This window comes from Budorcas taxicolor, chromosome 5, assembly GCF_023091745.1.
Source record: "Budorcas taxicolor isolate Tak-1 chromosome 5, Takin1.1, whole genome shotgun sequence".
NCBI lineage: Eukaryota > Metazoa > Chordata > Mammalia > Artiodactyla > Bovidae > Budorcas > Budorcas taxicolor.
Genome location: NC_068914.1, coordinates 1,713,947 through 1,725,678, shown reverse-complemented (window position 1 = coordinate 1,725,678; position 11,732 = coordinate 1,713,947). Strand labels below are relative to the sequence as shown.

Below are 11,732 nucleotides of genomic sequence, written 5' to 3'. Positions count from 1 at the left end.
CACAGCTTTCATAAGGAACAGTGTGACGCTTCCTCAAAAAGTTCAAAATAGAATGACCACGTGACCCAGCAATCCCAGTTCTGGGTATTCATCCCAAAGAACTGAAATCAGGATCTTGAAGAGATATCTGCATCCCCATGTTCACTGCAGCACAATGCATAACAGCCAATATGTGGAAACCATGTAAACGCTCCTCTACCGAGGGATGAAGAAAACGTGGTGTATGCATCGAACGGAATACCATTCAGCCTTGAAAAAGAAGCATCCGTGCAATGTATCACAGCACAGATGAGCCTGGAGGACACTGTGCTCAATGGGAAAAGCACCACCGAAGGACAAATACCGCCTGAGTCTACTTACAGGAAAAGTCGAAATTAGTCACACTCATAGAATCAAAGAGCAGCATAGGGACTTCCCTGGCAGTCCAGTGGTTAAAACTTTGCCTTCCAGTGCGGGGGGTGAGTTCAATCCCTGGTTGGGGAGCTAAGATTCCCATATGCCTTATGGCCAAATAACCAAAACATAAAACAGAAATGATATTTAAAAATATTCAATAAAGACTTTTTAAATGGTCCACATCAAAAAAAACCCTTGAAAATGTCTATACAAAAAGCAGCATAGCATGGTGGTGGACAGGAGGGAGTGGGGGAGTTAGTAATCCATGAGCATGAAGTTTCAGTCAAGCAAGATGAATAGGTTCTAGAGACCTGCTGTGCAACACTGTACCTACAGAAAGAAAAAGAACCCAGGTCCTGTGCCAGGAAGGAGGGGGGCCCGGGATGCAGCGGAAGGAGGGGAGCAGGGGGACCGCCTGGGGAGGGGTCGGTGAGGGCGGCGGTTCCCTGTGCTTGCTTCCTTACTGTCTCCTGACTTATCCGTTGCTCCATGGTCCAACCCATGCCATCCCTGGCAGGTATACGATGCTCCTGCTCTACCAAACGCATCCTAGTCCAAAGGAGCCCATTGTTGCTTTCATGTAAATGCTTAAAAAACCACTCTAACTCCTGCCTTTTTTTTTTTTTTTTTTGGTTAAGAAGCATACAAAATGATTGATTTATGTAAAGAAAAAATTCTGATATTTTCAACACTTTTGATGGTGGAATGAGGTTGAGGATGTTCAGCCTTGAACATCTAAGGAGTAGAAACCTCTGGCCAGGGCAGTGGTCCCCAGGAGAGGGCGCTGTGTGGGTGCAGGCGGTGCCAGCCTGGGGGACAGGGAGGGCCCGGACTGGAGCAGGGGGGTCAGCCCTTTCCCATGCCCAGGAGAGGCTCACCCAGCACCACGAGAGTGCCCCAAAACACACTCACCGGAAATAGTGTTGCTGATCCTGACAAAGATTTTCTCAAAGTCAGCGAAGTCGTTCCAGGACGACTGGAACATGTGCATGAAGCGGTTGATGAATAGGTTCTCCATCCTGCAAAGCAAGACACGGCGACGGCTGCACACGCCCTGGCCCGCCTCCCTGCACACGCCCTGGCCCGCCTCCCTGCACACGCCCTGGCCCGCCTCCCTGCACACGCTCTTTCCCCTGCACACGGCCTGGCCCGCCTCCCGTGCACACGGCCTGGCCCGCCTCCCGTGCACACGCTCTCTCCCCTGCACACGCCCTGGCCCTGCCTCCCCTGGCACACGCCCTGGCCTCGCCTCACCCTGCCAGTCCCTTTGCACCCGGGTCTCATGCGGCCTCTAGGGGCCTTGAACCCGGGGCAGCTCCGAGGGGGCAGCTCATTGGCCTTGTGGAGAGCGGGACGAGAGTGGCACCCACGCCCACGGGCTTCCTCCGCACTCCCTTGAGAAAGAGCCCAGGGGCCTGCCCTCAACAACAGCCTACAGCGCTCATGCCGCATTCAGTCAGCAGACTCGCTGCTTCCCCCGGTTAAGGCAAGCTTGCAGGGACAGAGCACCGCTGTTCCCGCTGCAGCTGCTCTCCCGGGTCTCCTGGATTTGGGAGGATGAGCAGTTTAGTGGAGTTTAGCCATCCTTTACTGTCTGCCTAACTCCGGCTCTTTGCCTGGTGCTGAGGAGGACACAGCTTCCAAATATTCATTACACAGTAAAGCAAAGCAACCCAGGGTAGGAACTTACTAAATTCAAAAGGCAGGCTGCAGGCAACAAGGCGAGAGATCTGAGAGGCCTGAGCAACCCGGGGGGCTTCCTGGAGGAGGCAGGAGTGGGATGGGTCTGGGAAAGCTAGAGAAGGCAGGAAGGGGTATCCCAGGCTTCCCTACGTAACCTAGGCAAGGTGCAGGACGGAGCTGTGGGAACTCTGGCCAGCACTCACGGTGGCGGCCTCTGGCACTCACAGCTGAGAATGACGAGCCCCCCCTGCTTCTTCCTGCCGCCCAGCCTTCCAGGGTCCAGCCCTCCCCACCGGCTCCGTCTCTTTTATCCTGACTTGGTGGTGTCGGCATGCATGGTCTCCCATTTGGGATGCCGTGTGCCCCTCTTTCTCCTCCTCCTGAGCATATGGGACAAATGTACCTGGAGGGCTTTGCCTAGCGAGCCCCACTTCTCCTCTGATCTCGTGAAGCTTCCCCTTCCCCACAGGCCTGCGATGCTACTTCCACGCCGCTGATGGCAGCTTCAGTGCAAACACACTCACATGAAAACCTGCCTGCTGCCCATGCGCCAGAGGGTGAGGTGGGTCTGCACTGCTCTGCTGGGGCTGGGCTCCGGGCAACAGTGGGCTCAGGGCGCGGTCATGGCTTGGTCAGGCATAGTCAGGGCCTGGGGTGGGGGACCTTGGCGGTGCTCCCCCAGTGGGCTGCCTGTCCTGCCCACCCATCTTCCCCAAGGGCGCCTCCCCCAGAAAGCAGCCCTTACGGAGAGACCCCAGCACCCTCCTTGCATTTACTCCTGGGGCAGGGGGCTGGCGGGAACTGAGAATGTCCGCAAAGGTCTGGGAATCCTGGAGCCTCCTCACGCCTTCAAAGGACTGAGGTTTGGGTGTTTTGTCTGGAGTGAACCTGGCTGACGGGCACAGAGGGCTCTGAACAGCATCGTGGTGGGGGGCGGGTGGGGGAGGGGACACCCGTGAGCATGCAGGAGGGCAGCAAGTCTCAGCGACCAAAGATGGGGACTCAGCAGACAATCAGCAGATCCTGGGGCCCCTCCCGGCTCTGCTGGTCCCAGGAAAGGCACTTGATGCAGAAAAGGACACCCCTTCCTGAAGACTCCTGTCCGGGTCCTGCTGCGGTTTAGCAAATGCTGCTCTTGTTGGTCCTGGACGCCTGGAGGCCTGGGAGCCCACTCTGCTTGAGGGCAGGTCCTGGGGCCACAAGGCCAATGACCTCGGCGAGTTAGAGGAATCAGCTGCCTGCGGATGGCTGATACACTGTGAGGCCTGGAATGTGCTGGAGCACAGCCTGGGCTGTGGTGGCTGCACACAGTAGGTGCTCAGCGCCTCAGAAGAACCCTGGTGTCATTCTATTATCACCAGCAATTTGATCCCAGCCCTTCATGGGGGAGGGGGAGCTTTTACCCACGTACTTGCTGTACTCATATGCTTGTTGCAGCCTCACCACCACCAGGCAGGCCTCCAGAAATGCCCCCAGCTAAGCTTCTACCAGCCATGTCCCTCCTTCCTCACCCAGACCCCACCCCTCCTCCTCCAACCTCCTTTGTTAGCTGAGCTTCCTGGGACAGGAATCCTTGTCAAGGTGGAGGACCAAACTTCTAATGGTCTCTGGTGTCTGGGTGTGGAGAGGCCTTCCCAGGCCTGTACAATCCTCCCTGCCTGGAGGATGGCCCAGCACCACACATTGCCCTGGAAAGAGGTCTCGGACCCCAGGGCACCTTGTGGGGGATTGGGAGTGTGTCACAGCCCCACGTGGGTCCCGGGTCTCCCTAGCTGGTCTCTTTGACCTTAAAACAGAAGGCCGGCACCAAACACAGGGTGGGGTGTGGTAGGACTATCCCGAGGAAGCCAGAGACCCAGGAAGAAGAGGAGTTAGGAGGAGAATCATTTGCAAGTCATCTGGAGGCAAAATATTGCTACATACTCACAGACAACTGGATATTAGGGGCTTTAAAGATGTGTTATACACAAAACAGAACCCATGGCCAGAGAGGGCACCTGGCTTGTCTGAGGTCACACAGCCAGGTGACAGCAAGGACAGCTAATGGCACAGCCAGGCAAAAACAGAACCCGATGTAGACACAGCCAGGTGGGAGCTCACATGGAGACGCTTGCTGGCCCGGGCTGGGCACAGCTGCGGGCCCTGCACTGACAGAGGCGGGAGGCTCCTCCTTCCTCCGCCCCCTCCACCCCTTTCCTTCTTTGAACAGCTTCTCCATTTCGCATTTCATGGTTTTTCTCTTTGGGGTGGGGGGCCAAGCTTACTGAACAGGGCCAGCCCTGTTCCAGGCAGTGCAGGTGGCTCCGAGGAAACTTGCCAGTTACCCAGAAGTGGCGTGGAAACCGGGCTGTCCAAAGGCGGAGGTCCAAGAGGGAAGGGCCCTGAGGATCTCCTCCCTGGGTCTGTTTTCCATAGAAAACACCGGCCGAGGTTAGCTAAGGGCAGAGTGGCGCCTCTATGGAGGGAGCTGTGGGCAGGCAGGCCAGGACCCAGGTCAGGTCAGATCAGGGACCTTCAGGGCAGTAGGGCTGCCACCTGCAGGGTGGACATCTTTTCCCCTTCTGACCACAGAGGGGATGGACCAGAGGGTCTTGGAGCCCCAGCTCCACTGCTGGGGTCTGGACACAAGAATCCTGAGTGGGGCTGGAGTCCACGTGCAAGCCCAGGCCAAGGCCGAAGAGGACAGTTGAGATGGATGCAGGTCGCCACAGCCTGGCTGAAGACCCTAGCCCCATCTCTTCCCAGAAGCGTGGTCTCAGGCAAATCCTTAACCTTCTGTGCCCAGAAGTGGGCGTAATGATTGTCCCTGCCTCACAGGGCTGACATGATATACAGAAAGCACGGGTATGTAAATGAGTTCAGCAAATATTAGTGACTAGCACCCTGGCCATCACTTCCTGTTAACATTAAAGTCTGTAGTCTTCAGCTATGGTGTTCTGGGGGGACCGGCGGATAAGCGCACAATCCAGGCTACGGCACAGCGCTCGCGCCTCCTTCCCGCCCTCTCCTTCCTGGGGCCCTGCTGCCTAATCCGCTCATCCCCTTCCTCCTTCACACTCCGTTCGCCAAGGAATCTGTAGGTACTGGCTCCTCTTTGCTTCCTCGCCCCGCTGTCCCCGAGCGCTCTCCTCCAGGGCACTGGGCGTCACAGCCTAGTCACTGTATCCACAGCGTCAGCTCTAAACTCCCCTCACCTCCCCAAAGCATCTGACAAGCCAGCTTCTCTTTCCTTGACACTAAAAACACTGACCCCCAGGGACCTCACCCCTGGTGAGGGCGCTTCAAACCCTTAGTCCTGCAGCCTCATCCCAGTAAAGGCTGCGACCCTTGCCCCATTCCCTGCACTGGCAGCCCCACCCCACTGCCCCACACAGGCCCCCAGCTCCAGTCCTCACGGGCCATGGAGCTGTCGCTGCCCGAATGCCACCCCTCTCCTCCTCCAGTCAGCCCGGTGAGCTCCTACACAGCCTTCAAGACCCGGGTCGGGCTTCCCTCTCAGAAAGCTCTTTCCTGATGCTGCCTCAGAGCTCCCTCCCTGCCTCCCGCTTCCCCGGTGCTCCTTTCCTAAGGAATATCCATCCCGTGCCATCGCGATGAGCCGCCCACAGCTCTGTCTCCACTACACTGTGAGCTTCTTGGAGAGCTTTCGATTCATCTCAGGCCCCCTCTCCCAGGAGCTCAATAAACATTTGTCAAAGGATGAGCAGCAGATGGCCTGCTCTGGGCCAGCTTCCACGGGGGTGGAGGGAGCCCAGAGGAGCCGGCAAACGGGCAGTGACAGGGCCCTGGGTGGCGTCTCCTTCCCTGTGCTCAGGAAGGAGGAGGAGGCCCCCCAGTCACCCAGATGGAGCTGCTAGAGGCCACACCCTACCATGTGCTAGGCCTCCCCACAGCGGCAGTGCCTGCGTGACTTCATTTCAGTCTCACAACAATTCTGGCCGTTAGGCAGCATCGGCCTTACTTTATAGTCAGGCACCTTTTAAGTCAGGAAACTTAGAAACCTCTCCCAAGATGGCGCAGCTAGAATCTGAAATGGCCACTGCTTTCCAGGCTCTAGATAAGGCGACCTCTTGCTTGAAAAGGGTATTAGAGATGAGATAACATGTGTTATAATTTAAATAGATTAATAGCTTTCCCCCCAGGGTCGCCATGAAGGGTAAAGCAGACAATTCTATGGAGAAAGCACCCACAGCTACAGCCTGGCACTGACTAGGGGCGTGGCAGGCGGCAGGCCCTTATTACTTTCTTCCTCCCAGAGACGCCTCAGGAAGACAGATAAACTGGATCTCTGGGTCTCTCTGATATGAGGGGTTCCCTGCAGAGTTTGCTTGTCAGGCTGTGTGTGTGTCTGTGTAGGGTTTTTCTCAAATGTCCCCAGGAGCAAGACCTGGGGGTGTGGCCTCCCACCCTTTCTTTACAGAAGTGCAGAAGTTCGACCAAATAAGGTAACTTCTTGAGGGGAGAAGCTCTGCAACTAAGCAAACGTTGCCACAGAGGCTAACTAAATGGGCACTTCTCAACCTGTCTGCCTCCTGGTTATGCCGAGCCAAGGCGAGGGCCCACTTGGGGACACTCTCCCTGGCGGTAGGCAGTGGCCAGCACCAGGAGGTGCTGAAGCGCCCCGGGGCAGTCCAAGGCTTGGTCAGGGAGCACGTCTGTGGATTTAGGGTTTTCCAGATTTGCATGACTGAGAGAATTCCCTAAAGTGCCAGTGTACTGATTCAGAGACCCCTTCACTAGCCCCGGGGTGGGCCTGGGGCTCCACGTTGGTAACAAGCACCCGAGGAGTCTCTGAAAACCGTCAGTAATTCAGCTGCCAAGAAGGAGCACGTAAGTCAGATCTCTGCCATTTATCAGCAGGAGCTATCGGGCAAGTATCTGACTTCCTTCTTCTGCAGATTCCTCAACGGCAGAATGAGGTTAAGAACTGTGCTCGCCTCATGGGGCTGCAGTGAAAGATGAACAGAGATGCGCGTGAGCCATCTGGCATGCTGGCCTTTATTACTGCAGGACCCTGCCAGTCAGGGGACAGCTTACGCCTTGTCTACCCTGGAACTGGTCCACGGAGAGACGAGACACTCCAGGTAAAGACCCTCACTCTGGGCTGAAAACAGCTCTGTTTGGCATTTAGAGTCCTGTGTGCTGTGACTTTGTTTACATACAGGTTCCCCTGGGATTGTGCGTTCAGGATCCGTGCTATGACCAGGAGGTAATCTAGTGATTTGGGAGGAGCTGCTCAGCAGAGCTGCCCCCTCAGCCCAAGACCCCCATGAGGGGAGGAACGGGAGTCCTGCCTCCGGCCCCAGCTGCTCAAGTTCTCGCACACTTACGCTTTGGAGTAGTTCAGAACAAAGTCCACTCCTTTCTCGCTGTCGAACTGGATATCTCGGGGTAAGTCCTTGTGGCATTTGGCATCGATGCTCAGTGGGAAGCCAGGGTTCCACTCCATCCATCTGAGTGTGAAAGGGGAGGAGAGAAAACAGGATTCAGTGTCTGGCCTCTGGACCGGCCCCTCAGGCTGAAGGCTGCCTATCAGGTGACCACGTTGTGGCTGAGCGTGTGCCCGGTGAGGTATTGGGATGCCTCCCAGGGTCTGGTAGCCCCCCACCCTGCTGAGTGCTGAGCCTCCCAGTGGGAGGCCTAAGGTCTCCTAAACCTGAGGCTGGGCTTCCAGCAGAGGACTGGTTGGTAGGTGCATACAGAGAGCATCAGAAGACCTCATTTTTTTGAGGTGACATTCAAGGGCGATGCCCCCAGCCCAGAGCTGCCTTGCTGCTCACTGGAGTTGGAAGTGGTGTAGGCTGTCCCCACATCTGACCTGGACGTCCAGTGTCTCACCAGCTTGGCCAACACCCTTGTATCGTGTGTGGCGGTCAGGGGAAAGGGGACAGTGGTCATGCCTTCACACACAGGGCACAGGCAGCAGGGTGGTTGGCAAGGACCTCCAGGCAGAGACAGCTGCCAATAGCGGGTTCAGACATTGCTACAGTCAAAAGAGCTCCCCTCAAACACAGGCCATGTACTCTACCCCACCAAAGTTTTTAGAGTCTGTTATCCTTGAAATTTATCCTGCAGCACAGGGCATTTAAAAAAAATTTTTTTTTTTTTTTGCCATGTCATATGGTTTGCGGGGTCTTAGTTCCCCAACCAGGGATCAAACCCAGCCCCTTGCAGTGGAAGCTCAGAGTCTTAATCACTCGACTGCCAGAGAATTCTCGAAGTCTTTTAAAAATGCTCTTTTTGCTTACTACAGAAGCAAACCAAACCAAAAATCTGTTAACTTCTTTAGGGCAGGGAGAACAATCTTATATTTGCTTTAAAACCAAAATTTACATTCTGGGATTTCAGCTTTTCCATTTGTATTCCTAATTATCTTTTCTTTTTAATCTCTCTTGTGAGAGGGAAGTAAAACACTGAGTTACAGGTCAGTAAAGGCCTTGCAGCCCTTTACTATCATCTTGCACTTTTACCATCACAAAATTCCCAGTGTTTTTTGAGGCGTCCTGCGCGGGTGCAGGAGGGCCGAGAGGAGCTACTCCACATTCAAGGTCAGGAGGGGCGACCTCGTCCAAGGTGAGGAGCATCAGCTGCGCTTTGCTGGAGCAGCCGTGAAGAGATACCCCACATCCAAGGTAAGAGAAACCCAAGTAAGATGGTAAGTGTTGCGAGAGGGCATCAGAGGGCAGACACACTGAAACCTACTCACAGAAAACTAGCCAATCTGATCACACGGACCACAGCCTTGTCTAACTCAATGTAACTAAGCCATGCCCTGTGGGGCCCCCTAAGACGGGCGGGTCTGGTGGAGAGGTCTGACAGAGCGTGGTCCACTGGAGAAGGGAACAGCAAACCACTTCAGTATTCTTGCCTTGAGAACCCCGTGATTAGTATGAAAAGGCAAAATGATAGGATACTGAAAGAGGAACTCCCCAGGTCAGTAGGTGCCCAATATGCTACTGGAGATCAGTGGAGAAATAACTCCAGAAAGAACTGAGGGATGACGCCAAAGCAAAAACAGTACCCAGTTGTGGATGTGACTGGTGATAGAAGCAAGGTCTGATGCTGTAAAGAGCAATATTGCATAGGAACCTGGAATGTTAGGTCCATGAATCAAGGCAAATTGGAAGTGGTCAAACAAGAGATGGCAAGAGTGAACATCGACATTCGAGGAATCAGTTCAGTTCAGTTCAGTTCAGTAGCTCAGTCGTGTCCGACCCTTTGCGACCCCATGAATCGCAGCACGCCAGGCCTCCCTGTCCATCACCAACTCCCGGAGTTCACTCAGACTCACATCCATCGAGTCCGTGATGCCATCCAGCCATCTCATCCTCGGTCGTCCCCTTCTCCTCCTGCCCCCAATCCCTCCCAGCATCAGAGTCTTTTCCAATGAGTCAACTCTTTGCATGAGGTGGCCAAAGTACTGGAGCTTCAGCTTTAGCATCATTCCTTCCAAAGAAATCCCAGGGCTGATCTCTTTCAGAATGGACTGGTTGGATCTCCTTGCAGTCCAAGGGACTCTCAAGAGTCTTCTCCAACACCACAGTTCAAAAGCATCAATTCTTCAGCGCTCAGCCTTCTTCACAGTCCAACTCTCACATCCATACATGACCACAGGAAAAACCATAGCCTTGGCTAGACGGACCTTAGTCGGCAAAGAAATGTCTCTGCTTTTAAAATGGACTGGAATGGGTGACTTTAACTCAGATGACCATTATATCTACTACTATTGGCAGGAATCCCTTAGAAGAAATGGAGTAGCCATCATGGTCAACAAAAAAGAGTCCAAAGTGCAGTACTTGTATGCAATCTCAAAAACAACAGAATGATCCAAGGCAAATCATTCAATATCATGGTGATCCAAGCCTATGCCCCAACCAGTAACGCTGAAGAAGCTGAAGTTGAATGGTTCTATGAAGACCTACAAGACCTTTTAGAATTAACACCCCAAAAAAGATGTCCTTTTCATTATAGGGGGACTGGAATTCAAAAGTAGAAAGTCAGGAAATTCCTGGAGTAACAGGCAAATTTGGTCTTGGAATACAGAATGAAGCAGGGCAGAGGCTAATAGAGTTTTGCCAAGAGAACACACTGGTCATAGCAAACACAAGAGAAGACTCTACACATGGACATCAACAGATGGTCAACACCAAAATCAGATTGATTATATTCTTTGCAGCCAAAGATGGAGAAGCTCTTTACAGTCAGCAAGAACAAGACCGGGAGCTGACTGTGGCTCAGATCATGAGCTCCTTATTGCCAAATTCAGACTTAAATTGAAGAAAGTGGGGAAAACCACTAGACCATTCAGGTATGACCTAAATCAAACCCGTTATGATTATACAGTGGAAGTGAGAAATAGATTTAAGGGACAAGATCTGATAGACAGAGTGCCTGATGAACTATGGAATGAGGTTCGTGACATTGTACAGGAGACAGGGATCAAGACCATCTCCATGGAAAAGAAATGCAAGAAAGCAAAATGGCTGTCTGAGGAGGCCTTACAAATAGCTGTGAAAAGAAGAAAAGCGAAAGCAAAGGAGAAAAGGAAAGATATAAGCATCTGAATACAGAGTCCCAAAGAATAGCAAGGAGGGATAAGAAAGCCTTCCTCAACCATCAATGCAAAGAAATAGAGGAAAAGAACAGAATGGGAAAGACTAGAGATCTCTTCAAGAAAATTAGAGATACCAAGGGAATATTTCATGCAAAGATGGGCTCGATAAAGGACAGAAATGGTATGGATCTAACAGAAGCAGAAGGTATTACAAGAATACACGGAAGAACTGTACAAAAAAGATCTTCAGGACCCAGATAATCACAACGGTGTGATCACTCACCTAGAGCCAGACAACCTGGAATGTGAAGTCAAGTGGGCCTTAGAAAGCATCACTACAAACAAAGCAAGTGGAGGTGATGGAATTCCAGTGGAGCTATTTCAAATCCTGAAAGATGATGCTGTGAAAGTGCTGCACTCAATATGCCATCAAGTTTGGAAAACTCAGCAGTGGCCACAGGACTGAAAAAGGTCAGTTTTCATTCCAATCCCAAAGAAAGGCAATGCCAAAGAATGCTCAAACTACCGCACAACTGCACTGACATGCTAGTAAAGTAATGCTCAAAATTCTCCAAGCCAGGCTTCAGCAATCAATCTGGTTTAGAAAAGGCAGAGGAACCGGAGATCAAACTGCCAACATCCAAAAGCAAGAAAGTTCAAAATTGCCAACATCCAAACACAAGAAAAAGAAAGAGAGTTCCAGAAAAAACATCTATTTCTGCTTTATTAACTATGCCAAAGCCTTTGACTATGTGGATCAGAATAAACTGTGGAAAATTTCAAGAGATGGGAATACCAGACCACCTGACCTGCCTCTTGAGAAACCTATATGCAGGCCAGGAAGCAACAGTTAGAACTGGACATGGAACAACAGACAGGTTCCAAATAGGAAAAGGAGTACGTCAAGGCTGTATATTGTCACTCTGCTTATTTAACTTATATGCAGAGAACGTCATGAGAAACGCAGGCCTGGAAGAAGCACAAGCTGGAATCAAGACTGCCAGGAGAAATATCAATAACCTCAGATATGCAGATGACACCACCCTTAAGGCAGAAAGTGAAGAGGAACTAAAGAGCCTCTTAATGAAAGTGAAAGAGG

General features: G+C 52.6%; 1 protein-coding gene across 1 annotated transcript in view; it reads right to left on the bottom strand.

Moving 5' to 3' along the window:
- ALOX5 (arachidonate 5-lipoxygenase) overlaps window positions 1-11,732 on the bottom strand; it is a 45,528-nt gene that overhangs the window by 14,206 nt on the left and 19,590 nt on the right. Inside the window, exons 4-5 of the mRNA XM_052640496.1 lie at window positions 7,410-7,532; window positions 1,309-1,415 (exon numbers count right to left, since the gene is read on the bottom strand). Of these exons, the coding sequence (XP_052496456.1) occupies window positions 1,309-1,415; window positions 7,410-7,532 (230 nt within the window). The remainder of the gene's footprint in view (window positions 1-1,308; window positions 1,416-7,409; window positions 7,533-11,732) is intronic.